The sequence below is a fragment of the Corvus brachyrhynchos genome, unplaced genomic scaffold (assembly GCF_000691975.1).
Source record: "Corvus brachyrhynchos isolate BGI_N302 unplaced genomic scaffold, ASM69197v1 scaffold101, whole genome shotgun sequence".
NCBI lineage: Eukaryota > Metazoa > Chordata > Aves > Passeriformes > Corvidae > Corvus > Corvus brachyrhynchos.
The window spans coordinates 14,424,980-14,452,153 of NW_008237239.1; the positions used below are offsets into that span (position 1 = coordinate 14,424,980).

General features: G+C 41.0%; 1 protein-coding gene across 4 annotated transcripts; it reads left to right on the forward strand.

The window, feature by feature from the left end:
* On the forward strand, nt 1-27,174 carry SMYD2 (SET and MYND domain containing 2). Of its 4 annotated transcripts, XM_017730023.1 has the most exons (12): nt 37-105; nt 4,906-5,005; nt 6,972-7,082; nt 8,700-8,760; nt 11,185-11,309; nt 14,921-14,988; nt 16,677-16,779; nt 19,142-19,252; nt 21,037-21,157; nt 21,356-21,530; nt 22,935-23,043; nt 25,023-27,174. In XM_017730023.1, the coding sequence occupies exons 2-12, from the start codon at nt 4,967-4,969 to the stop codon at nt 25,101-25,103; spliced, it is 1,104 nt and encodes a 367-aa protein (XP_017585512.1). In that variant the 5' UTR covers nt 37-105; nt 4,906-4,966; the 3' UTR covers nt 25,104-27,174. The 4 variants fall into 4 exon arrangements, with proteins under 4 accessions (XP_017585513.1, XP_017585515.1, XP_017585512.1 ...); XM_017730024.1 differs by lacking the exon at nt 4,906-5,005 and having other exon boundaries at nt 1-105; nt 25,023-25,410; XM_017730025.1 differs by lacking the exon at nt 37-105 and having other exon boundaries at nt 4,990-5,012; nt 25,023-25,403.

A 27,174-nucleotide genomic window follows, 5' to 3' on the forward strand; every position in this document is an offset into this window, starting at 1 on the left:
TCAGGTTTCTAGAACAGATTAACTTCTGTTTTCTTTTTAAGGAAAGAAGGATTGTCCAAGTGTGGAAGATGCAAACAGGCCTTTTACTGCAATGTGGAATGTCAGGTATGGTCATGCAATTTGTGAGAGTGGGGGGAAGGAAGGGGAGGTTTGCTGAACTCCAGTTTTTGTTTGTGTGGCATTGATATGCTCTAATTGCAGCTATGGTTAGCAGCAGTCCAGTCAGTTCCAGCATCCCACAGATGCTGACCATGGAGCTGTGCATTGGACAATCACAGGATTTTGACATGGTCTGCATGAGTCTTTCAAGATCGGTAGCTTCAGGGCTTGGTACCACTGAGACTTTGATTAGAGCTGCCTGTCAACCCACTAATTATGTCTGTATTACTTCTTCCTTTAAGGACAAACCAGATAATTTAACATTAGCTCACTAAACTGGTAAGAGATCCTGTGTCTAATGGAAAAAAATCAAATCACTAAATAGCCATCTTAAGAGAGATTTTTTAGGATTTTTTTTTTTTTTAATATTTGCAAATACTTTGAGTATTGAGACTACCACAGCTGATGGTAGTCATAACCATTTGAAACCTACCAGGCTTTCTCCCTAACTTACTCACTGTGGCAACTTTTATTCTTTTTATATACTTTGTTTTTTAAAGGCCCCTGGAAGTCGAATATAAGTGTACACTAAAGTAGAGCAAGACAAAGACATCCAAAACATTTGCATGCAGTTTAAACTCTACTTTTAACTCAAATTAGAATAAACACCTTAAAAAAAAAAAAAAAAAAAAAAAAAAAAAAAAAAAAAAAAAAGAAAGCCAGAACTAGAATCTAGCCTTTCTGGGCCCTCAGATTGACGTGGAAGAATTATCCCATTTCATGTGGAAAAGCTCAACTGGATTGCTGGTTGAATAACGTAAGCTCTGCAAGGTCTGTGGTGCTGGGCACAGAGCGTGGAACAATGCTTATGAAGGATTTGAGTCACCCAAGGTCTGGCATGCAGCTGTGTGTTAGCTATAGGTAATCCAAACCTTTTCCTGCACGTCACCGTGCTGTTGGGTGTGTGGGTACATGCCGAGTGGTCTCTGTTGTCATTGTCATCTGGACAGAGATGTTGTGCTTTGTGCTGTTCAGTTCCCAGGCACTTTGGACATGGCTGTCGCTTTTATTTCAAGGATATCTCTTACTCTCCTGTTGCACACGTTTGAAAAGAAGCCCGATCTCTCCTCAGTTTTCCTTCTATTACCTTCCCAGTTTCCTGCTTTCCCACAGAATCTTAGTGAATTGTGGGTGAATCAAATAGCCTTTTGGTTTTGAGGCACCAGGAGAACTCAAAAGGCTTAATAGAAATACATTTTTTACAAAATTTGCAGTAGTTCATAGAACTTCCAAAGTAAAAACTTACTATATGAGCATCCTTAAGGGTCTTGAGAAGAATATGGATGAGTTTTAAAGACAGTGTAGAGAAAACCCATGATTCATTCATGAAAAATGTTTTTTCTAAGAAATGTTTCCTCATGACATTATTTCTTAAGAGCCTTTAACTAGATGAGGGAAGGAAATCCTTGAACAAAGCATCTGTTTAGCAGCTTTTATCTGAGACTGTGAGTTTCTGCTCTTACTATATAAAACTTACAATGGTTTATGAAGCAGCTAAGCAAGACTTTCTGAAGTAGGAAAGCTCAGTAATTTGTGCTGGGAAAAAATAGCAAGTAGATATCACATTGGAAGTAGAAGAACTTGTTTCTTCTCATCCATGGTCCTTCGCTTTCACTGCCAAGTGGCCCTCCCTCAGTATCCTGACTTCCAGCCTTGACAAAGTTTATACTTTTATATTTAAAAATGAGGAGGGATTGATTTTTTTTTCTCTCCTTGGTAAAGTTATGTACATGTATTGCTTTTTTTTGGATTGATTTTTTCACAAAAAGAATTATTTTTTTGGTGGTCAGAATTCTCTCTCTCTAGATGAACATGTTCCTAGAATAAGAATCTGAACTGCTCAAACTGAGTGTCCTTAAGTCTACTAAAGCTGATGCTCATCAAAAGCCCGTCTGTCTTATAAGTTAGTGAATTAGAATCTTTTCTACCTGTTGGTGTGTGGTATGATGCTTTAGATGTAAAGGCCTTTTTTAGATTTTGTTGATGTCTAAACTATAGTATGACCTACACAGGTACTACAAGGTATCACTCTTACTGGTGATATACATATGGTTTTTGACTCCCTAGTTGATGTAACACTGTCTTCCATCTTTTGGGTCCTTCTGAGTCAGTCTGATGAAATTTAAGAACGTTGCTGAGATTGAATTCTTTGACATTCTTTCAAAGTTACCTTCAAGCATAATATTCTCTAGAAACCAATCTCCACTGACTTTACATGCTGCACAGACAGTCTGCACTGCATCTTCATCTCTGTCTTCTTCAAAGGCACTTTTCAGCAGTTCAGCAATTCTTTGTCAAAGCCAAAAGGGACATCTGTGCCTTGATAGTGAATTTGTAACACTGGAATGTACAGGAAATGTGTGCCTTTTGCCTCCATGGGCATGAGACATCATGCAACAGGGACAAAAGGGCAGGGCTGTACTTGAGAACTGTCATGGTATTGGTCATTTCACTTTTATTTTTTAAGTTAACTTTTCCCTGTAAATCCATTGGATATTTTACTCAGTGCAGCTAAAAATTGCATGTACCCAGCAAGGCATGGTATGACTTCATATGTTGGTTAATACCTTATTACTCAATATAAATCAGTTGGACAAATGTTTACTATGTGAGGAATACTGGGATAAAAACCCAAAGCTTTTGAGCTTGCTCTTTTCTTACTTAAAGACCTCCTATACCACAATTCCAAGGAATTCTTGCTCATTGTGGGGAGAGGTGGATGTATGCACACACACTGGCTTTGGCACAGTTCCTTAATGTTCCTGTTTCGGTCTCTTATTTTGCTTTTAAGATAGATAACCACATGTTTGGCCGATATTAAGCTGGATGTTTGCGTAGGTGTGGATTCAGCAGTGGATACAGGGCGTGTGAGGGTGGAAGTTGCCTTCGCTGTCTGTCCTTGCTGCTTTTAATGTTTTGTGGTTTGGCTCTAGTATGGGTTTGCTGTGTCTTTCTTTTCCCAAGCTCTAATCCAGTTCTCCTTTTAAAAGGGATTGTGATTTCCAGCAGATTTACACCGTCCCACTCTCCAGTGTCGCCTCCTCGGAGCACAGGCCTGTTATTTCAGCCCCCATCTGCAGCTGTTCGGGTCTTGACTTCTTAAATTATAATAATTTTAGTCAAGCAAGAAGAGACCTGTGCTCATTTTTTCCCCTCAGAAATTAGCTGCTGAAACACCCCAAAGAGAAATGTTTTAAGAGGGTTACGTGGTTGCAATTTTGGAACTGGTGAACTTGAACTGGCTACTGGAACTGCTCTTGCTCTTATTACACATGGCTATCATTTATCCCAGACAGAGTGGGGATCAGCTAGCCAGAGTGCAGAAAGAGATGTTTTTGTCATGACTTTCAGCATTTGAAATAAATTTTGAACAAACCATTTATGAGTTTTTCTTAACGTGTCATGTTAAAGGCTGCTGTAGTTGGTATTGCTGGAGTAAGTGAAACAGGTATTTTTAACCAGCCTCAAAATGTAGTTGCAGACCTGTAATTAGCATTAAGCAGGTGTGTTTTAAATGGGACCTTGTAGAAACTGCCTACTCCTCTTTGATGAGCTGTAGAAAAAACACAAAATTTTTTTGCTGTAATGATTCTGCACAAAAGGATTTTGACAGTGCAAGATTGCTTTGGGTGTCTGTCCCCCTATACAAAAACTTTCCCAATGTACTTTTCTTTGATAAATGTCTCCTGTGAGTATGTTGAATGTTAAACCATGAAAGTCAAATACCCTCTATAGCCCAGCATTTGGTAAATGATGATAGGGAAGGATGGCTGTGAAGATACATGAAACTTCTACGTTCACTGCTTGTTGAAAGGCTGTATCAGAGAACTTTACCAATTAATATCAGACATCAGAAGTTGCCTCACTGAAATTCAGTTAAAGAGTTGGATGCCATTTGATCACAATTGGACCTTAAGATTTTGAAGAAGTGAGCTTAACCCCTGCACTGGCTTGCCCATCATTTCTCTCTGGTATTTGTGTGTGTGTCTTTTTAATTGAGTGAAATAGAACAGATTTTGTATATAGTATTGTAAAAGTCCATGTGAAAAAGGAGGTATGATGACATTTGTCTGGGCTTAAGTCTTAATTTTTTTTAATATTGTGTTTTGTTAATTGTTGTTTTTCCCCAAAGGTGAGCTATAAGACAGTGTTCTGGGAATCAGTCCAATAGTCCTGGACAGCAGAATCTTTTTGAAGAACTTGGTGAAGAGGAGTGTTTCCATGCTTTGATGTAAAAACCATAAGCTTTAAAGAACTTCCCTTCCAAAAATGTTGTCATTCCTAAATGAAGGGAAAAATACTGTGGTTGTAATGAAAATAGGAAGAAAATGTCATTAATGAAGCATTAGGGATTCAGTTAGAACAATGCTACTTGTTATAATTCAAACTACTTGGAGGAAAATGTGGAAAAGAATGCAAAATACAGTCCTGCTGTGATCGCAGGGAAAGCTGCTCTCATGGTGTTTCTATCCCAGGTATTACTCAGTCATCAGAACTCTCTTTTTTTTGTGGTGTTTCAGGCTTTTATCTCATTTTGCACAATTCAGCCGTATCTTGTCCCTTTAACCTCCCTACCAGTTCATATAACTCAGTATGATTCTGCCTGGGGAAAGATTTTAATTAACGATGTGTAAAGAATAAAGGGAGAAATGGATTTTTTTTTAAAAACACTGGTTTGAGACAGGCACGTGATTTTGCATTTTGATTTTTTGTTTTATCAGGTAATTTCTCCTGTTTATTTAACAGGTGTGTATGGATGAGAGTCCTGCAAAGCTTCAGGTTCAGTGCCTTTACTTTTTGAGCAATCATGCTAAAGTTAGAGGGTATCCTGGGTGGGCAAGAAGAGGTGAGAGGTAACATTTCCCCTCTGTCTCTTTTTAGCCTTTACCCTGTAGATTCCTAAGCAGAGGCTGTCAGGAATTTTCCAGAAATGATTTTGGGGCATACGTAGGAAATGGGTCTCTCTGGGGATGCATTTTGTAGTGTGACAGCTGTAGGAGAGTTGAGAGTGTAATTTCACATGACATGATTACAGTGTAATATACTATTTTGGTTCTGGTCTGTATTGCCACATCCTCTTAGAATATTTGCACTGGAGCTTATTTCAAGCAGCCTGTATGTAGGTTTTTTTGGAAGTACCATACCGAGTTGTCAAGGACAGCAAAGTTGACATTGTGAGGGGTTAAATACCTTTGCAGTGTTGCACTGCTTCAAATCCTACCCAAGGCTGGGGCAGGTGTTGACCTTTCTTTTCCTAATAAAATAACCTCCTAAAGCTGTCCATGCCCAGGGCAGTTAAAAGAGCTGTTTTCAATGGAAGAATTTTTGGTGTAGTAGCTCTGAAATTAGTAAGCTCGGCTTTTGTTTTGATCTGCAAAACCTGTAAGTAAGTTGGTCAGCCAATGCAGGAGGCACTGAGGGTCCTGATTGCCCTGGCAGTTTAACTGCTTTGGGTTGTTGTATGTAGCCTACAGCTGTAGTTCCCACAAGGAATTCATCTCCCACTAGACCTGTATCATATCTACCAGTCCTGTGTAGATGCTTTAGACAGCCTCCAGTGTGTCTCTCTAGTGTCTCAAATGGCTCTTGCCTTTAGTGGCTAGGCAGCTGAGAGAAATTGTTTCTTCTGTGCTGCTCAGTCACTGTGATGGGCCATATTGTTGGGTTTTTAAAATTATTTTTAAAAATTTGGGGGGGGTGGACCAACACAGGGTTTGGGGTACTGGGTGAATCAGAGTAGGGGATTTAAGAACATTCTGGAGGGTGCTAAAAGGTTTTCAAATTTTCACTTACAGATTTGTGGGATTTGTTGTGAGTTTTTTTCTCTGCTAGTGTTTTCCACCAGTTTGAATCGTATGAAAACAAAATTTGATGCTCCCTATGCAGACAGAACACTATAGGTCTGTTCTAATGTAGTGCTATAAATATGTGTTTGGGATGAGATATAGCAATAAATAACTGTGCATTGCTTGAATATTTCCATGTTTGAATGAATATGCAAAATGGAATTTGATGTAGTCTGAGGACAGCCTGGACTAGTGCAGATTGTTAATATGTGTTTCTGTGCTATTTTTTGGAAGATTCTGTGGCTTTGGGTGAAACTTGTAGAGTGACAAAAGCCAGTACCTTGTGCCATCACTCCTGTATGTTGTTACAGTATGTTGAACTAGGAAAATGCTATACATTAACTAAACAATATTCTATACATTTAACGAAAATGTTTGTCTATCTTACTGTGTTTTCATTGCCTAGTTGTACTTTTATTCTTCAATATTTAAGGAAAAAAAATCTGATAATTCCATCAGAATTTTTGGGTTTGACCTTACAGTGAAATGATTCTTAGTGATTGTGAATCCATTGACTTCAGCCACTTTATTCCTGATTATACCAGGGTCGCCTCATAATGAGGGGCCAAGGTATTAAATGGAAATGAACCCAATAAAGACATCAAGCTCAGACCTACAGCATCCTCACATGCTTGAACTGAACAATAAGAACTGGTGATTTATAAATCACGTTGTCTGTTTGCTTCTTCGTCATTTAATACTTTTTTTCCATTGAGTAAATGAAGATGTTCTGACCTCAGCTCATCCCTTGTGCATTTGTTTGAAAAAAGCAGGATAGCTGTACCTCTTAAATGTGACTCAAGCTTTTGTTCAGATTTAGTGAGCGTCATCTTATTTTTTAAAGGAAATACATTTCACTTGACCTCTAGGATCTGGCAGGACTTGTTGCATCCCCTTTTTCATAAGTTTTTCTCTGTGGCACTTCTTCATGTTTTTTTTTTTAATTATATTTGTCTGTGTTTTCAGAAGGAAGACTGGCCAATGCACAAGCTGGAGTGTGCCTCCATGTGCGCCTTTGGGCAGAACTGGCATCCCTCAGACACTGTGAGGCTAACAGCAAGGGTCCTTGCCAAACAGGTGAGCAGGAGGCAAGGCTTGGGAGGTTTGCTCCTGCTCTGGGTGCCAGGGAAGGCAGGAAAATGAAAACTGACCAACAGTAACTTCCCTGCAAAGAACACACACAAGTTTCCTGTGTACAGACAGGTGTAACACAGAGCTCGAGCAGCTGAATGAACTGACCATCAGACCACTGCAGCAGGGTCAGAGCCACCAGAGCCCAGCTGGAGACTTTTGTGGGAAGCTAGAAAAAGGCTGGTGGGGTCTTCAGCTGTGTAGCTGTAACCTAGGGCCAAGGTACTGCTGAACAGAGCCTGGAAATGTTTACTGATAGTTTCACATTGGTGTTTCAGCCTCTCTTCTGGGAGATTTGAGCTCTTGGTTACACGTGTGGGCGAGCACCAAGGCCATGCTGATGAAGAGAAGGAAGAATGAGATTTGGTATTTGGGCTTAAATTCCAAGGAGTGCTTCTAGTGTTACCTGGCTGTAGGCACTGATATATTTATGAAGCAGTTGCCTGTTGTGTTTTTCAGCTACAGTTGCATAGCATTATGTAGCATATAACTCCCAGTACATTTGTAAGGTAAAAACACCTCTGAGGTATTCAGGATAAACATTTATGATTATGAATTAGCTGGTGAAAAATAGAGTTTGAGAGAGAAATCTCAGATCCTTGGTCTTTGGAGAAAAAAAGTATTGAGAAAGGAAGGAAGATTGCAATGTCAACCTCCATTTCAGTGTTCCCTGACTATGTGGATACTGAGGGTAACACGGGTGCTTACACAGAGGGGATGGGATTCATGAGTTTCAAGGTTATTATGCTGTGTATCTTTGTAGAGCTCTAAACTCTCTCTGCAAAAACAAAACCTCTTTGAAGCCTATTTTTGTGATTGAGGTCTGCTTATGTGACAAGGGCAACCTGGATACTGTATGTAAGGAGGATTTTGGTGGCCTGCTGGAAAAGTAGCTGCATCCTTGCTGTGTGTGTAGGTGTGTGTGTGTGAATGTACATGTGTGTGACTTAATTAAAGAGTGATTTGCTGGTGATCCACAAACAAAATCGAATGTTTAATGACAAAAAGTTGTTAGAGTAAATTTCTGCTTTTATCACTTACAGGGAGGTGGGAGAACCCTACATGTCATATAAAAGCTAAATATGCAAACCATAGTCCCTGAACCTCAGCTGCTGGGCCACCTGCAAAGCCATATTTAATGGCCAAGATTACAAAGAAGTGGCCTTAGGCCAACAGTGGAGCATTGCTTTTGAACTCTGTCAACAGTCAGTTTATTCACTTTCCTCAAAGCAAAGCCTGTCTTCTGCCTGCTTGCTATTGTTAGCAGCTTTCTGGGTTCTAGAACAAAGCAAATGACATATTCAAAATACTGTTCAGTTTATGTATATAAATTTGATAGGAGTTCATCTTTGGCTGCCTAATTTGGTGTGGAGAGAATATTTCTATGCCTTTACTTAGGGTAGTCAATTTAACTCATTGCTGTTTATCAACTCCTATAAATTCCACACACTGTGGATTTGGGTTTGTCTTACAGGTAGGAGTCCCCAGATTCTGAATGAGTAAACAATACTGCCAAAGCGAAGCATTAAAATATTTTCTTTTTATTTTTTACCTCGTTGTTAGCAAATTCACCCTGAAAGAACACAATCAGAGAAGCTGTTTGCTGTAAAAGAGTTTGAATCACGTAAGTAAGAAAGGCTTGAAGGTAAACAGAGGTTTTGACTTAACTATATTAATGATTTGTTTCCCCATGGTGCCCCTCCATCAACGCCTTTCAGAACATCCCACTCCTGCTGGAGGAAGGGAGTAAACAAAGAGAACTGTGGTTCCTCATTTTTTTGAAAGTGCAGTGCTCTTCTTTCTTTCTTTTTTTTTTTCTTGGCTGTTTGTGGGAGCTGTAAAACAAGGATGAAAACCTAGACAGAGTTAATTATGTAGCATACATCCATCTCTTGCTTCGCTAGTATTCTAGTGTCTTTTGAGAATTGTAATGTTGTAAAATTAAAATAGCTGGTATTTGTTACCAGGAGGCATAAAATCAGAGACAGCACAGTTGCTTGATGGTGACAGTGACTAAGGGGCTAATTGCAAAGCCCTCTGGACTGTGCTTCAGTGTCACTGCCAGTCAAATCTGACATGTTATATATGATTCCATGTCCTAAATGCTCTAAAATAATCCACAGAAGGAGGTAAGGCAATGGCTCACTTTTAACTGGAAATCTGTTTACATCCAGTAAGGCCAAGTTAGAAACTGACCATTAGTAACCACCCTGGCACAGTCTTCACCAGTCTGTCATTTTCTTTCTTGGTGCTGAGCATAATATACACAGAGAGAATGGGTTATATATTCACATTTCTCATTCTGATGGTTTCCAAAACCTTTTACAAAATGCTGAATAAATGCACTCATTTCTAGGACTTGAGGTAGCAGAGTAACCAAGCACAGTAGTCTTATTTGCTTCCTGAACAAAAGCTGCTGTCATTGCTTTTGGGACAACTTGGGGAACAAGGGGGAAAAATGCCAACATTTAACTTTGCCTAGGGCAAGGATAGTTTTTACAGGTAAGTTGGCAGGATTGAGGCTGAGGAGAATGGGTAAGTGCTGAAGTAATTTCTGTGTATTCTTCTGCATTGCAGCTTGTCTTCAATAATTTATTAATTTGGGAGCTAAAAGGCTGAAATGTTTTTTTCTGTTGCAGTGTTCCGCTTGTCCTCTAGAAGCCTTTGTTTTGTTAGCGAGCACCACTGTTCCTGCTGGCTTTTTGACTCACCTCACTGCTTTAGCACACCTTTACTGTGTTCGTCAGTTGTCTTATGCTTTACAACACCATACACAAGGCAGGGAAAGGCACCTGGCTGGCAGCTGGAACCTCAGAATTTCGTATTTCTGATTTGTCTTAATTCTCATCAAATGGTCCAGTTTCATTTTCCTCAGTGTTTTTTGTGACTCGCCCATCATTCACATCTGCTCTTACAAATCATTTCCTCTTTCTTCCACTGTTGTGCAGCCTTTTCTTTCCATTATTGTTTTGAGTTGGAGAGAGCAGGAGAGAACTATTAACACTGCCGCTGTGAGAGAGTGGATTAGGAAAAAACTTCCAAACACTCTGCTCTTGAGGGGAGAGGGAGGGGACCAGTGTATATGGTTGATCATCTAGCTTGCTTTGCATGGACGAGGCAGGAGAAGGTTCAGTGGCCATGGCTTTGGCTAGAACCTGTCACGGGCCTGAGGGTAAATCTCTGAAGAAACCCATAATGGAATACAGCTGGCAGGTGTGCCAGGACATTTCCACTGATGTTCCTGCTGTCTCCTATTAGAGGATGCCTGCAGTCTAAACACACCTCTGTTGATGGTCACCCCCCAGCCCAGACGTGGGCACTTTCAGGCACTGTTTGCTACCTCCTGAAGCAGGTACCTGCAATAGGTCAGGTGGATTGCATTCCTGGGCATCCTCATGTTATCCTCTTCTTGCTGCAAAGAGAACCCCTGTAATTAGCCCCAGTGTTGTTGCCAGATCCCTATCATGTGTGGCCACAAATAGTTAGGGCTTCTGTGCTGGGAAAGACCACATCTTTTAAAAGCAGCAGAGATAAGCAGTCTTAGCAGCAGTTTGGGCTAGTTTGTGCTATTAAGGAATAGGTCTGCATGAGAAAATTTCATTATATAAAGCATGCTTTCAGGTGGGTGATGTTGAGTTCACACCACAATAGATGGGGCCATGTCGCTCATAAGGTTGTGTCAGACCAGCTGAGGACAGCTATCCACAGTTGATAGGCTTCCAGAGGGCCAGGGCTGGCTGGGCTGCTTGCTAGAGTTAACAAATGCACTTTAAAGACCATAACCCTTCTCCCAAGAAAGTGAAGTCTGTGTCCAATTATTTGCTAATCTAAAGATGTCAGAAAATGCGTTTTAATCCTTCATGTTCTCATAGTGCACATGTGGCTTTAGCAGAGGCAACCTTATGTTTGTGGAAGAGCAGACACTTCTTGCAGTACTTCCAAGTGGCTTGTCCTTCAGGGGTTTCTGTTAAAGTCTGGGCCTCTTCTAACCTAAGTCTTCCTGGGGGGTTTTCCTGTTACTGAAATGGAATGTATTCTTTGTCCACAGACCTTGACAAGCTAGACAATGAAAAGAGAGAGCTGATTCAGAACGACATTGCTGCTCTTCATCACTTTTACTCAAAGCACTTGGAGTACCCTGACAATGCTGCCCTTGTAGTTCTCTTTGCACAAGTAAGTTGGCTAGAACACAGCCTGCTTAGGTGGATGGTGCTGTAGGAGTTTAGCCTTTCTGAAAGGGGGAGAATGTTAATGGCAATGGAAAGGGTAGCTCTTTGCTTATCTTGGGGACAACTGAGTATACTTGAAGGAGAAGATCTGCTCGTTGAGCAGTAGTGGCTGGATCTGCCCCATTTCTTTCCTGAGGGGCGAGGCTCTTGTATGCAGACTTTCCATTATGTGCTTCTCAAACACTGAATTAAAGGGGAAACACCCTTTAGTAAACCCTGTCAAAGTTAAGCTTCTTGTGGGCCAAATATAGTGTGGCTGTTGTTGAACTAACATGGAAAGCTGCTGGCCTGAGACCCTGCAGAGGTAAATCCTTCGTTCAGGCTTCAAACTTGTGGAAATCCTTGCTGGTCAGGTCATCATCGTGTTTGACCTTCACAGGGAGTAAACTTCAGAGAAGTAGAAAGAGCAGCAGAAAGAGCAGCCTAAAACTTTTATCTGGTGTGTGGCTTTTAAATGTAGTCAGGTGGTTTGGCCATCTGGAGAGATGAAGGAAAGACAGGATGTCTTGTTAGATAACTTCTGATATGTCACTTCTTTTTTCTCACCTACTTTTCATATGCATCTGAATTGAACGTATTGTAGTGGATGGAATAATACACCAGTGGAATACTGAAAGATCCATTTTCTTCTTTTTCCTTTTTTGCTTCTATATAAGCTAGTTTTGTACTTAAGTTTCTGAGTAAAATAATATCTTGAGATGGGGGCAAATGTTGACTGCTGCGATGAAAGCTGAGATGGAAATAGCCTGTTTGGTAGAGCTGGGCATCTACCAGCAAGGAGGCACAGTTACTATTTCCTTGATACAGAGGTACTCTTATTCTGTAGGGGAGTGATTCTTTAGGATGTTTAGCATCTGCTTATCATCCCTTGTGTTGTTTCTAATTACACATTTCCTTTCAATGACGAGGGATTTTTTCTCTTTTGAAGACTTTACAATTTGTATTTGTCAGAGGGATACTTTGAAGATGTCAATACAACCAGTTTATTGTGGTACTTTGAATATTTGTGTTAGAATGTAGCCAGAATTCCCCAAAGATTACATTATTTTGGCTATAATGACTTTTGTTTCATGTCCTGTCCAAGAGCAGCTCCACCAGATTGTGGTACTTTAACTGACTTCTGTGAACTGCTGACTCCCAGATCTCATATTCCATCCAGTCTTCTCTATGGATGTCTGATGTCATCTGTAGGTGTTACCTTAAGCTCATCCTGATCATCAGGTATCAGATCATCTTGTCATCAGTATCTCTGCCACTGTGGACATTAGAATTTTTTGAACTAAAATCTCCAGAAGTCACCTGGATGGTCCTCAGAAGTGTTTTACGGGATGCAACCTTATGAGGTGTTCTTCTAGAAGAAAGGGAGGTATGCTTGTACTTGACATGTACAAACATGTTTCCTAATAATTAGTTAACTGGACCTAAAACCAGTAGTATGAATATGCTGCTGCTCCTTTGTTTTCCTGCAACACTTACTCTGGCCCCATGTGGTCTGTTTTGCTCCTCCATTCCCCATTGTTTCTCCCTGTGGTTTAGGGCAGTCATTTGGGACTTGCATACTTTGACTCCTTCCTCATTACTTTTAGTGGACTTTGCCTGATGCTCTTCCTTACACAGCTAAAGTGTAAGTGATCCTTTTGAGTGGAATAGAGTTCTTTTGCCCAAAGTCCTTGCCTTTCACTGCTCTCTTCTCTGGCTGTTGGCATCATTCTACTTTCTTTTGTCCCCATGGAGTATAGGTCTTGAGGCTGGAGCCTTCCTTCCACAGTGTTACCTTGTCATACTCTTCGAACAATTTTTCTCGTCTCAAGTTCCAGCATCTCACCTTTTCCTTGAAGACCTTGCATTTCATGCCTCCCTTTGCACATTCTCATTTCCACCACTGGGAACAACCTTGAGCTCCAGTTTTATTGCTGTTGTCTCTTCACTCCCTACACTTGGCCTTCTTTTAGTCATGCATTCATCTGGTGAAACCAGTGATATCTCATCCCTTCTAATCTCTCCTCCTGTATCATTCCTAATATGATACTTTCATGAAGTGTGTTGTCTCTGGCTTAGTGGAGGGGAGTTGGTGATAAGGTACTACATATTTTTAAATATTTCCCTGTGATTCAGAACCATCAAGCTGTTTTTTGTCAGCCTTGTAGCCTTATGTTTTTACTTGCTGTTGATATTATCTTCCCCTTCTCTTGTTTTTGCATTCAGCAATTACATATTGGTTTTGGTTCAGGTATGCTCTTACACTGGCCAGTGCAGTAGCATGCCCATCTTGAGAGACTGGGAACCTTTGGGTGCTGTATTGCTAAAAATAACAGAATAAATATCAAGCAAAGATAGCAGAGATACTGAGGAGTGAATAAGGACACTTCCCTTAATTGTGAACTCACTCTAAAAGGTTCATACCTGAGGAGTGCCTTTGGGTATTTGTGTGTTTCTAAAAGCCAGTCCAGGCTGCATTCCAGCTTGTGGAACATATCACTTTGCTTGGTGAGCAGCCTGGTCTACTGGAAGATGTCCCTGCCTCTGGGGACTGGAGAAAAACCAAGCGATTGGAACTTGATCTTTACGGTCCCTTTCCAGAACAAATACTGCACTGTCCTTGATTGACTGTTCCTGTGCCCTTTCTAGCTTTAGCTGGACTTGGCCATGTTGTTTTAGTGAGTAGTTTTAGTGCTTTAGTGGTGCTTTATTCATGTTTGTAGGGAGATAATGGTGAATGTAGAGAGGTTCTCTTTGTGTCGGTATGTGTGTAACTTGAAGTGGAAGTGGAATAAAGTACTTGACTGAGGTGCATTTTGGCCACTTAAAGTCATATAAACCACATGAAAAAAGCTGAAACTTCTGTAAGATTCCTTTGACTTGGATGAGAACAAAAGTGAGAAAGTTTTAAAACCTGCTTGAATCTATTCTATAAGAGAGTTTTGTGAACAAGTTCTTTTGATCCCATGTCTGTTTAAATTAGGAATACACTTCCTCTCATACTCTGTCCTTTTTCTGTCCCCTCCTATTCTATGTCTTTACGAGGTTCAAGTCTTTCTCAGTGCTTTTGTTGTTTTCATGTGTGCTTTAGCTGTAGCTGATATGTGCAGTCTTTGATGACAGGTGCTGTTGTGGCAGGTCTCTGTGACATATGCTCCATCAAAGCTCTGTACTGCCCCAGCCTGGCTGAGTTTGCTGCCCTTCATTCCCACGTTGCTCCTTGCATGTGTAGTTCTGCTTTGGCCCTTTCCTTGTCGTGGCCCAATGAAGTCTCTTTGCCTCATGTTGGGGTGAGGTTTTGTGTGCTCTTTCTCTTGGCTGGCCCACTAGATGTGTCCTGAGCAGGTGCAAGTGTTGAACTGTCAGTTCTTTGGTGTCCTGTGCATTCCTTTGGAGAGGCATTCTATCCTCACTTCACTTGCTGAGATGTGGAGCTCCCTGTGAATCTTGGGGAGGTGGATGGAAAATTTTAAGCAAATATCTGCAATTGTGTTTGATGTATGAGAATGTGACATGAGTACATGTGGAGTACTCAGCTGACCAGCAGCTGACCAGCAGCTTTCTCTTTTTTCTTAGGTTAACTGTAATGGCTTCACAATTGAAGATGAAGAACTCTCTCATTTGGGATCAGCCATATTCCCTGAGTAGGTTGATTTTAATATTTTAAAAGTAAAACTAACTTATTTAAAAACAAACAGAGGAAGTAGATATCTACCAAAAGAAATCAGTTTATCTTGTTTTAAATATCTTTAATTGGCTAATAAAATGTGACCAATTATTTGCAGTAAAATCCAGTAATTTTGGTAAAATTGCTCATGTAATTTGTTTTGAAACTTAGATTGTGAACTGTATTCAGGTTGGTAGAAACACTTAACTTGGGTAGCAGGTTCTGGGCAGGGACATCAAGTAATGATCAAAGCCAAGTGAAAAGGATTGCAGGTGACTAGCTCTGTTCACAACCTTCTGGTTTGGGTGGGTATAATCGTTCACCTGGTGCTCTCTGAACAATATCCCTTCTACCTTTGTTCCTTGGCAAATAGTAAATCCCTTTCATAACTTCTTTGAGCCTCCTTGCTATGACAATGGAAAAAAACATGTGCAAGCTTCTTAGCTTTACAAATAAACTGCAGATGTTACGTGTTAGCTGCAGTTCGGGAGTGGGGGACCACAGCTTTCTTTAGGGCCAAGAAACATTTCTTGCATTTTTAAATCTTCCCTTCCCACTTAATATTGTAGCAGAGGAGGGTATTTTCTGTCCCTGATCTTTGCACAGCCTGTATGAAGGTATTAGCACTGAGGCTTAGTTTGACTTCCTGGTGAGGCTCGGATTACTCGAAGCTTATCTGTGTCAAGGTAACCTGAAACTCACAGATGCCTGCTTAAAGCGGGATGTGATTTTGCCAAGTGCTGCAGACAAGCAGTAGTAGCTAGTCCTTGCTTCACAGATTCTTCTTCAGGCAGGTTTGTCTGCAGTTCATATCCCTGATCTACAGGTTGGAAATTAATGCCTTGAAATGCCCAGGATCAGAGTCATTGTGGGAAGAGGAGAGTATTAAACCAAGCTGTTTTGGAAAAATGTCCAACGCCATCCTTTGTAAATGCTCAGGATACAAGAGTCAGATCTTTCCTACTTAACAGATATGCCTGTGAGCTAAAAATACTGAAGAGACAGTTGTTATTTTGCTAGATTGGAAGAGAAAGAAATAAAATTACAAGTTTTATCTCAGATAAGCAGTGAACTGCACTTTCTCCAAGCTTGGTATTAAGGGGGTTTACTTTTCTCTATCCATCCAGGTTTTTGTCCAAGTCATGTGCTTGTATAACAGAGATCTCCTCCCTCCCACTTCAAACATGGAGGCTGTTTACATTTGAATAGAATCCAGCTAAAATTTTAACACCCATCTTAAGTTGCAATGCAGCAAAGGCTTTTGTTTTCATGTGTTTGCTTGTTTCCTTTTGGGTTAAACATGTTTTTCATTCTTTCTCCTCTGAGGAAAATAGTCTGTCTATCATGTTGATAGTAAAGCTATATGAACATGCCTGTCAGCTGTCCTGTAGCACTGTAAGAAAGGGAAAATAATAACTTACCTAGTAATGCAATAATAGGATTTAAAAATTGTAATGATTCATTAGCACAGCCATTCTCCATATCATTAGAATAAACAACAGCACAACAGATTTTCCCAAGGTTACCTTCATGTTAAGCCTCAGAATAAAAACAGCTTACTGACTGAATCTTTCAGACTTATTTATTTTGTGAAGTGGTGCTTAACTTTTTGTCTGTTGCTTGTGGTGGTGGTTGGGGAAAACATATACTTTTCTACTTTTACAGTGTTGCATTGATGAACCATAGCTGTTGCCCAAATGTGATTGTGACTTACAAGGGAACCTTGGCTGAAGTCAGAGCTGTTAGAGAGATTGAGCCTGGAGAGGAGGTAAATGCACAGTGTTTGAATGTGCTCTGTACTTGTGCAACCTGACAGGATTCATTCTGCTTCTCACGGTTCATTTCTATTAGATGGCAACTTAATAATAGGAAGGAAGGATCTCATGTTTCTCAAAGAAATGCAAGATGGTGCTTTGGAAAAGTTAGGGTGGCTCTGGAGGACTGAAGGGATTTTTGGAGACAGTACCCTATTTTGTGCTAAAACATGGGAAGGGCACCTGCAGCAGTCACTGTGTATCTGCCAGCCTCTCTCTCAGTTTGCCCATCTGTAAAATGAGGCTGAGTTTACTGATGTTTGGCTGGTGCTTTGAAATTCCAAGATCAAAGCAAATTATTACTGCTATAATAGTTCCCAGTATAATAGTAATGTGTTGAAATTGAAGCCAGAATAAACAAGGTAAATGGGTACAGATAAATCCTCTGACTTCTGTTTGGACAGAGCATCCACAAAACATGGGACTTGGTCATATCACCTCAGTGGCATCTGCTGGGAAGTCACAGAACAAATGTGTGTTTTTAGGTGGAGTGAAACTGAACACAGAAGGATAAAAATCTGTGAAATTGAGTAAGGCTCTGGGTTTACCTTGAAACTTTCTCAATCAAATAATGAATTTGGCTGGGAGTTTTAAACAGAAGAGCTGCACTTTACTTTAAAAAACCAAAAAAAGATGTTAAACAGAGTTGAGGAGGATGTTCAAATATCTGCAGGGAATGAAGATACTGAACATCCTCTCTGGGGATGGAGTTTGCACAGTTTCAATGGCTTATTTGTAAATAATAATTAAGTGGGTGAAGTTAATGCTGATAAGCTCAGATTTGATTTTTAATAACTTCTACTGTTTTCTGAGGTGTGTGATAGCAGCCTGCAAGAAAGGTAGAGAGGTTGTTTTTGTGGATTGTAGCTGTTCCCCGTTGTGAACAAAGTGAATTTAGTTGCTGTAGCCAAGGGTGAATGACTCAGGTGAGCAACTTCTTTTGATGCCGTTTGCCAGCGATGATTTGTCTGTGATGCCTGCAGTCACTGCAAATGCATTGTGGTAACAGACAAGGACTGATTCTGGCTTCACAGTTTTGCTGTGGAATCCCAGACATTTTCAGCATGTTAGGGGGAGGTGTATCATTAGAGGTAGAGAAGTGGACTCTTTACCTTGCTCAGCATCTTCTTCAGCTTGAATTCTGCCTTAGAAGCTGCATCAGCTCTCCAGGACCTCACGGATTTTGCTCATTTGCTTTTCTGACACTTCAGAATTTTCTAACTGTGAGCTGTGGCTGTGTGTGGTCGCTGTGCAGTCTCCCAGCCTGTGTCTCCATCTTCAGGCTCCGTGTAGCCATTGCAGGGCAGCACTGTAAAGTTTTTTTGCTGTAAATGTGGTTCCTGCATTCCACATGCTTTGAAAATATCGAAGGGAGGAGAGGAGTGTGAGGGAAAGTGTGAGATGACACACACTTAAGAAGAAGGTGCACTGTATGAAATTACATGTAATTTTGCTTTTAAAGAAAAGAGAAACTTTAAGTATAAAGACTGAGCAAAGCATTTCAAATAACCATAAATGAGGAAACGGAGCTAAAGCTGTTCCTTGGTCTGCAGAATGATCAACTGCACCGTGCATAGGACGTGTTTCTTGGGGGAGATCTCATTTTAAAAGCAGAGCATTAAAGCTAGTTGCAGGGGTTCTTTTCTGAAGACCATTGAAATAGAGGAAAACTTAAGAATAGTGTATATGAAGGGCCTTTAAAATGATCAAAAGCAGGTTTTCTTTGCTTTAAAATATTGCTGCTGAAGTAAATCTGATATTCATTCTCCTTGAACTGGAGCACTGGGCCTCTCTTCTTTTCAGAGATCTAAAGGTCTTGTCCTAAGTTTCTAAAGCTACTAGTGACTCGTGTTGCCCCAATTTTTGTAGGTTTTCAGAAAGAAAAATTTGAGATTCCAGCCTCCAAAAAACCAGGCCACTGTAATTTATCCTAGGCTGGATACCTGAAATCATTATTTTACTTCTGAAAAGTAGGCATCTCTTTGTAGTCTGACAGGAGCCTGAGATTTATGCTGTGATAGTTTCCTTATCCACACCTGAATCTTGCTCTCCTGGGTGCAAGCCAGGGTAATATTTGAGGGAAATTCCACAACAAATAGGAAAAGAACACTTTTCTGTCAGGCTGCATTCACAAGTGACAACTCCTGATGCTGCCAAGGGGCTTGGAATGTGAGGGAGCAGCCAGGTGATGTGGCTGCAGGGGTCCACAAGCTGCATGAATATGTAGTTGTCATACTACATATATCAGAACTAGTATAATAAATATGTTTAATGATGCTGCTTCTCACTAACTGCTATTTTTTTTTCACCATGTAGATTTTTAGCAGCTACATTGACCTGCTGTATCCCACAGAAGACAGAAATGACCGGTTAAGAGACTCCTATTTTTTTAGCTGTGATTGCAGGGAGTGCGTTACGAAAGAAAAGGTAGTGCAATTGGTGTGAAATACACTTCTGACTGTCAAGGCATCTACCTATGTCCTTAGATGCAATATTCTATCTGGGTTAATTACTTTTTGGAAAGTAGGATAGTGGGATGGGGGGAGGTTTTGTTTTTCTGTCTTTCTGTCCAGAACGCTTTCTGATACTCATTCTTTCCACTGTAATTATGACACGTCAGGAAATTTCCTGGTAGAGGCCTATTTAAAGTTCAGCTGCAAAGCAAAGATGAAAACATTGTTAAAAGTAGATAATTATACTGTGTCTATGCTACCTGGCCAAAAGAATTAAGCTCAGAATTTTTTTTTTTTTTTTTTTTTTGTAATTTCATACTTTCTACCAACTCGCAGCAAGGAAATCTTGCTTGGGGCATTTCTGGGGTCCTGTTCTGGGATAGAGTAACTGCTGCATTTCCTGGTTGGGACATTACAGTCAATTCTAGGTGACACTGTATGGCATCTCTGGATGTTTTGGAGACCCAGCAGAATCTGAGGAATGGCCTTTCCTACAATAGCATCAGATTGATCTGGTCAGGGACAGTGTAGTCCTGGGTCACAGTCCCTGGTGAGGTTCAGGCCAGGGTTATTTTTGTTCATTAGACATGAGCTGGTGCCCCTCAAAGGACAAAGGAAGATCCAGACAGTCTTCCTGAAAACAAGGTGTTAGATGTTTTAAAGAAAAGCACTTCTTGGAGGGAAAAGGTAGATACTGAGACAGCTGTGCCTGTGCAATCATTTGGCCCTCCTTCACTGAAGGTCCTACAAGAATTGAGCTCTGTGTAGCTTATCTGTCATTCCAGACAAGATCAGTGTGTCTGGCATAATCTAATCCTTAAGTTCCAGATCATTTTTCCTCCCATCTTCACCAGGCATCCTTTTAAGAGCTGCTTCCCAAAGTGACCAGGCAACCATCTCCTTCCCCTAAATGGTGTCATCTTTTGTAATTTCTTTTCCCAAATAGTACCCAATACTGTTGCTTGAGATCATTCTGCTGGTACCATATCAGTTTTTCCCCACAGTTACCTTGATAATTTTGCCATGGAATTTAATGAAGCCAGGATTTCACCTGTGATTTTCAACAATCTTCTGCTCTGGGAATCACCTGTCACTCATTTTCCTTCAGTTCTGGAAAGAGTCCCTGTAGCTCTCTCAGCTGGCAGATTAAATAATAAAAAAATAAAGAAATCTAGCAACAATGTGAAGCTTAAACAGCAAAAAATTGTCTCTAAATTGTAGCTGACTTCATGAAATAGTATGTTAGATAGATAAGAGTAAGTGGAGCTGTCCAGCAGAAATAACAAAATACATGGAAATGTGGTTTTGTCTGTAGATCTGAAGGATCCTTTTCTGTGTTTAAGTTCATGTAATTTTCCACAGAGACATCACTTGGTAGTTGACCTAAGGTATTTGAGCTGTTATAGCCCTAAAACTAAGGCTAAATTTGTTTTAAACCCTAATCTCTTTGAAACAGTGAAATTTCTTATGTAAAACTGCTTGCAACACACAACTGAAAAGCTATTCGATCTTTCAAAAGAAAGGGACTTCATGGAAGTAGAGAATAGCAGATGAACTGGAGGGCCAGGGGATCCTAGGATTTCTAGCCAAGGCTTTAGAGAAAAATTGCAGGTGCACATTCTACATTTGTTTTTTCATTCTTTGAAGAGCTTAAGTTCGCATCTGTGTCTTTTTATTAGAGTAATTTTGTATAGCAGGTGCACTTTTATTTGTAGGGCTTGGAACCTGCCTTTGTAAGGTCCATTGTGTTTCCTTCAGGATAAAGAGAAATTGGAAATCTGCAAGATGAATGATCCTCCGTCAGCAGAGACAGTAAAGGACATGATCAAATATGCCCGGAACGTGATTGAGGAATTCAGGCGAGCCAAACACTACAAATATATCCTTTGTCTTACCCTGACTCCATTGGCGTGTGACCTAAAAATCTTGCCTGCTGGACTTCAGAAGTACTTGCAGGAGAAATACTATGACCAGTAGAAATTAAACTTATCTCTGTCCTCTTTGTGTCTGAAGGCATTACCAGATAGTTGTATAATGAGAGGCCATCGATTTATTTCATTCCTTGACTTCTTCCTACCCCCTAGTGAATTACTGGAGATCTGTGAACTCAGCCTGGACAAGATGGGTGCAGTGTTTGAAGACAGCAATGTTTATATGTTACATATGATGTACCAGGCCATGGGCGTCTGTCTCTACGTGCAGGACTGGGAAGGTGCACTGCGTTACGGGCAAAAAATTATCAGACCGTACAGGTAAATATGAGAGACTATTTTTTTTTTCCTTAGTGCTCTAATTCAGTAATCTGAACAATTAAGACAAGTCTGGGCAGAGATCACTTCTCTCAATATATGTGGTATAGACATTCTACCCATGATACCACTACTCAAAAAGGAATATTTAGATGCTGGGACAGTGTTTGTTACTATCAGAATGTGGTCTGCAATATATAGCAGGACTGACTTTGAAATCATTGCTTTGGGTTCTCAAAACAATTTTGTGCCACCTTGGGTGCTGTGCTAATTCTGCTTAGCTGGTTTCTAAAATACTGTAATTTTTTACTAAAGAAGGGCTTCAAACTACATCTGCAGCCGGTATTTTGTACAAGGTAATGGAGGCAAAGCCTGTGTTGCTGTCAGCTTTCCGCAGTCTCCCAGTCCTCTCTCTCTGCAGCAGCACAGTGGGCACGGCTGCAGGAGTGCAGAGCCGTGTCCCGGGGCTGGGGCCGAGCAGCAGAGGGAGCTGGAGATGAGCTCAACTCCTGCGCTCAGAGCTGGGGGTGCCCCGTGTTGCTGATCCTGCTGCCCTAGAGCTGGAGGCATGGGAGAATGCCCAGGCTGAAGCCCTTCGTGGGGCAGGGCAGCACACAGCCTCTGCAGGAGATAAGAATACTGTTTCTGATAAAGTTCTCTGGTTTTGCAGTAGTGAGCCCGTTCATTAGAGCCAGCCGGTTACACTGGCTGTGTCTGGTGCTGCCGTGAATCTCCCAAACAGATTCTCGTCTTGAGATGTGACTTTCTTGCCAGCTGGGGGGAGCGCAAGAAAAGCTCTCCCTTTGGAACAGATGCCAACATAAAGTCACAGATCACTTGGCAGAGAACAGTGATACAAAGAAGGAGCCAACATTCCCCCCCTGGGGGCTCAGTACTATTTATCTTCCCTGGGACTTGCCCAGCTCCTCTGGCTCTGAGCCTGGCATTCCAGGTCAGCTCTGCTGCAGCGGGCTCTGCCCGCTCAGTGTGTGCGAGCACAGACTGCCATGTGTGCCCTGCACACTGCAGAGGGCCCCTCGCTTTCCAGCCCACCAACTATTGTGGAACACACGGAGCGACTGCTGCGGGTGCAGGGTGGCTCCAAAAACTCATAACAATGCAGGCTCTCTCTGTAGCTGGCTAGATTAAAACTAGTGGCAGAAAGTCATTGCCATCTGACAGCTGTTCAGAGGCATATGGTAGTTTCAGTTCAATTCCCAGCTGACAGGCGTCCCCATCCCAGACACAATTGGCACTGGCTCTTGGCAGTCACGGCAGAGGGGATGAGCGCTGAATGGGCAGGGGCAACGAGAGGCAGCTTCTTGCCCCATGAGAGGGGGACAGGGGCTGGGAAAATGCAATGAAACTGCCAAGGCTGATAAAGCTGCATTTCTTTCTGTCTTGCAGTAAACATTATCCCTCCTACTCGCTGAATGTTGCCTCCATGTGGCTGAAATTAGGGAGACTGTACATGGCACTGAAGAACAGGACGGCTGGAGTTAAAGCCTTGCAGAGGGTATTTATTGCCTGATTTCTCCATTAATAACACCAGTTCAGGCTGTTGAAACACTGTGTGCTTCTCTGTCAGTGAGCCTGGCAGGGTAGGAAATGCACCATGAGTTAATATATTTGGTCACTGGATTTTTGGCTCAGATTTGGCTTTTCTAATGATGGAGTATAGGTCTGCTCATGGGTGCCTTTTCACAGTGGGCTCATACTGCAGCAGCTGGAACAAGAATTATGCTTAAACATTTGCTCTGAGTTCTTCACTGAGCTAGAGCTGCACTAGTGTAAATGAAGCAGAACCCTATCTTCCCCTCATTTGCTGGGTAAGGACAGGAAAAATGCTTGGCTCTTATAAAAGGCACATAGTGTTTCATTGAAGTCTGTGATTTCTATATCCAACTTAAGCTAGGCATGCTTTTGGTAGTTATTTGTTCTGGAACCAGTTGATTTTTACATAACTGAAGGGAATTCAATGCATCTGGTAATGCTGAAATTGGCAAATACAGCATTTTGGTTTTATGTTTTTCTTCACCCCTTTTTGTTAGTCTGTGCCTTATTCTTTAGGTTTTTATTCTTCTATTTTGTTATTAGTCTGTACTACGTTTCTTGACTATTTTCCTTTATTGATGTTGGACAGAAATTTATTTTAGTTTCTTAAGCATCAGTGACTACTGTAGCATATAATGACTCAGTGTGGAATGTCACAATGTATTTCTTCTTGCTTTTTAGATGCTGGCAAGGTTTTAGCCAGCAAATAACAGCACCATCCAACCATGGTGAATGATGCTACAATCTATGCTCTAAAATGTAACTGTTACCTAGTTTGAAATTGGCATAGGTTTTCCTTCACTGTGGTGTTAAACCCTTGCGTAGAAATGGGAATTGTGCCAGTAGGAGCATGGGATGGGGGGTAGGGAACTGTGAGGTAGATTTGTTGGCATAGTTAGTTTCCTAACACAAACATTTCTTAATGACTCACTTCCAAAAGCTGTCTACAGGAACTGCCCAAAGTTATCCCAGCCTCTGATCATTGGGATTTAGTGGAAAAGCAAACCCATTGTTCCCTTTCAGTTTGTGAGCAGCTCATCCAGAAGGTCCTCCTTTCTTTTTGTGGGTAGGAGGAGGATTGGAGTCATTTCTTGCTGCTGAGGTGGAACCAAAAGCCCTTATTGTACTGTCCTAACAAATACAAGAGCATAAAAGTTTCCCAAGGATGAAATAACTAAATGCTCAGAGGGCCAGGATACCGCAGTTCCTTGCTCTGTCTTAGCACTGTTGGTCTTTAAACATTCTCAGACTTACACTGAACTTTCCTCTCAGTTCTGTCTCATGCTGCCTTTTATCACATCTTTTCTCAAGAGGAAATCTTGCCCTTGCACACATTCTGCAGGGCAGGAAATGTGCCAATCAGGGGGTTTGGCTGCCTGCAGTGTTCCCTCTCAGGCCTGGAGCAGGCTGCAGGTGAAACACCAGGGAGTCAGGCACAGCAGCATCTGTCCCAATCTGATGGGATCTCCCTTTTGCTTCCTTCCTGAAGAATTGGCAGTCCCTGGAAGGAGCAGAGGGTTTACAGACTCAAGTCTGAAATGCCTCAACATTACTCCTGCACTAGGCCTGCATGTCTCTGACAGCTCAAGGATAAATTGGTAGGAGCAGAGCTCGCTCTGATACTGGCTAAGTCCTCTGCTGGAATATTATCCACCGCACTTGCAGTTTTCTGTCCTGGAGCTGGTTGCATTCAAAGTAGTTTTGTCAAGAATATAATTTTGAAAGGTGCTTTGGGCTCCTTTAAGATCAAAGATGTATTCTCTGAATATAAAACCTTTATTACTTAGTTTTGAATTTCATTTTATTTCCTACTGGGTTTATGACTACAAGGGGACAAAAAGTAGCTAGAGGTGTCAGACTGCTTCAAACCTCTAAAGAGCGTATTTATAGCCTGGTGTTATATATGAATCAATTGTGTGAATATTTTTTTTCTTTTCATAGGCAATTGCTATCATGGAAGTAGCACATGGGAAAGATCATCCATACATTTCAGAGATCAAAAAGGAATTAGAGGACCACTGAGCCTTTGAATCTATGCAATCCTTCAAACCTTTATTTAAAAAGGCTTGTTATGGAAACCTTCAGGAGCACTTTGAAAAGCGGTAGAGTATGAGCACAGTTCTGTCCTATAATTGGAATGACAAACACACTTAGGCCTAGCTTCCACACATCTACAATTGCCTTTTTTTTTCTAAGGAAGCATCCATGGTTCCTTAAAGGTTATGCCTTTTGATGGCTCATGGGCAAAAATGGCCATTTTTTTTCTTTAGGGATGTTGATGTGGATCTTATTTGTGTAAAATAAATAAAGTGGTCTTGGGCCCTCTTGACTCCACTTGTACACTTAAATGGGTGCAATAGTCCTGTGATATCCGCTTTTGCCCTAATAGTTTTGCTTAATCTGACAAATTAGAAAAACCCCTGCTTTTTCTGTTGTGGTTTGGCATCCATTTCCTTTTTTTCTCGCGTCATTTTTGTTTGCAGTGGCTTAACTGGGAGAGAGGAGAAATGGGGTGATGAATTCTGTACATTTTACAGCAAAGCCACCAATGTTCCCTCAACCAGTTAATCTGCAGGTCCATCACTGCTCCTGGCAGATGAGGATTCATCACAGTAAAGATCTAGAGCTCAACTTGTCTTGTACAGAAGATACTGACACCTATCTTGGAGCTCGGAGGCTTGCACAAGACATGAACTATGCAAATTCTGGCTTTTTAGTCCCCTTTACAAGTTAAAGTGAGTTATTGCAGAGGAGAGCTCATATTTCCTTACAGCCATACCTTCACCTCCAGTGGATTACAACTATTGTAATAGTATGCTAGCAATTATTTTTAAGAGAGGAATAGGAACACTTTCTGAGAAAAAAGTCCAGGACTTAGCTTTCTCCACCCATATATAAAACAAGGGGATTTTTTTCCCCTCCATTTAAATCAATGGCAGGAGTTTGCTTCTAAGGATGGGGGAATAAAAGAGTGTAGCTGTAAACTTCTAGCATCAAAACTGAAATATGGTGCTCAATAAAATTACCTGCCCATTCCTTACTGTTTTCACAGCTTATAAAGTATGATGAGAAAGAGAACACATCACCCTTAAGAACTTCATTGTATTTTCTTTCTTGTAAGCACTGCTCTGAAAATAAAACTGCTAGAACAAGGGTCTGTCAGCTCATTTTGCTGAAATCTTTCATTGCTCTCCAGCCAGCAGTTGCTGCTGGAGTACATGAAACTGCACCACATCTACAATTCCGGAAAGCCAAGGCCATTTAACTACAGCCAAACCTAGGAAGAGGGCAGTAGCTGACTATTTTTAGCCTAACTTTGTCTTGTCAAATAAACTCTTGTCCTGGGACATAACACCTTTACTTCAGCAAGTCTGTCCAGAGCCCAGACCACACTTCAACACCAAAGAATTGGATTAGCTGAACATGAGGCACCAGTGGGAGGCTTGCCCCTGTGAAACTTGGATTACTATTTACAGAAGGTTTTTCAAAGCTCACTGTGGGCCTGGCTGTGCCTATCAGTTTAACATGGGAAACCAACTGAAGCAGTGTAGGTGCAAATACAAAACCCTTAAGCTGATACAGAAAAGAATACAAACATTGTTTTCCTTGAAAAAAAAATGTTTTATTGTATACTGTGAATATGAAGGACAGATTTACCAAAAAAACCTTAGTGACTGAAGACATTCTCACATTTGCAAAAGCATATAAGAAACTATTTACACAAAGGCAGTGAAAGGGGTAAAAAAAATTATTGCAGTCAATTAATGCTGATAGAACTTTTTATTATAAAAAGAGAAAGAAAAGAAACAGTGCAAAAATACTGTCAAAAGTAATCAGTTCTATACACAAGATAAAACTGATAAGCATAAGCTTATGTACTGATATGAATAATACATTAGAATATAAAATAGCATGCATAGATTTTTTTTAAAGGCTTTCAAATACCATAGAATAGTTCTGCCATTCAGCCCTAACAGGAGGGAGTGGGGGCAGGAAGGGCACATAACTGATGTCCCATTACAAAATGTGTACATACAATGAGATGGTGAGATTCAGATCACTGTTTTGTGTTAAACTGTCAGGTACAAAATTA

Excerpts from the sequence above, each read along its gene's own strand:
- SMYD2 (XM_017730023.1), top strand. The coding sequence starts at position 4,967 with ATGCTAAAGTTAGAGGGTATCCTGGGTGGGCAAGAAGAG. Across the intron at positions 7,083-8,699 it reads CAAGGGTCCTTGCCAAACAG|CAAATTCACCCTGAAAGAAC; the intron begins GTGAGCAGGAGG and ends CCTCGTTGTTAG. Across the intron at positions 21,531-22,934 it reads AAAATTATCAGACCGTACAG|TAAACATTATCCCTCCTACT; the intron begins GTAAATATGAGA and ends TCTGTCTTGCAG.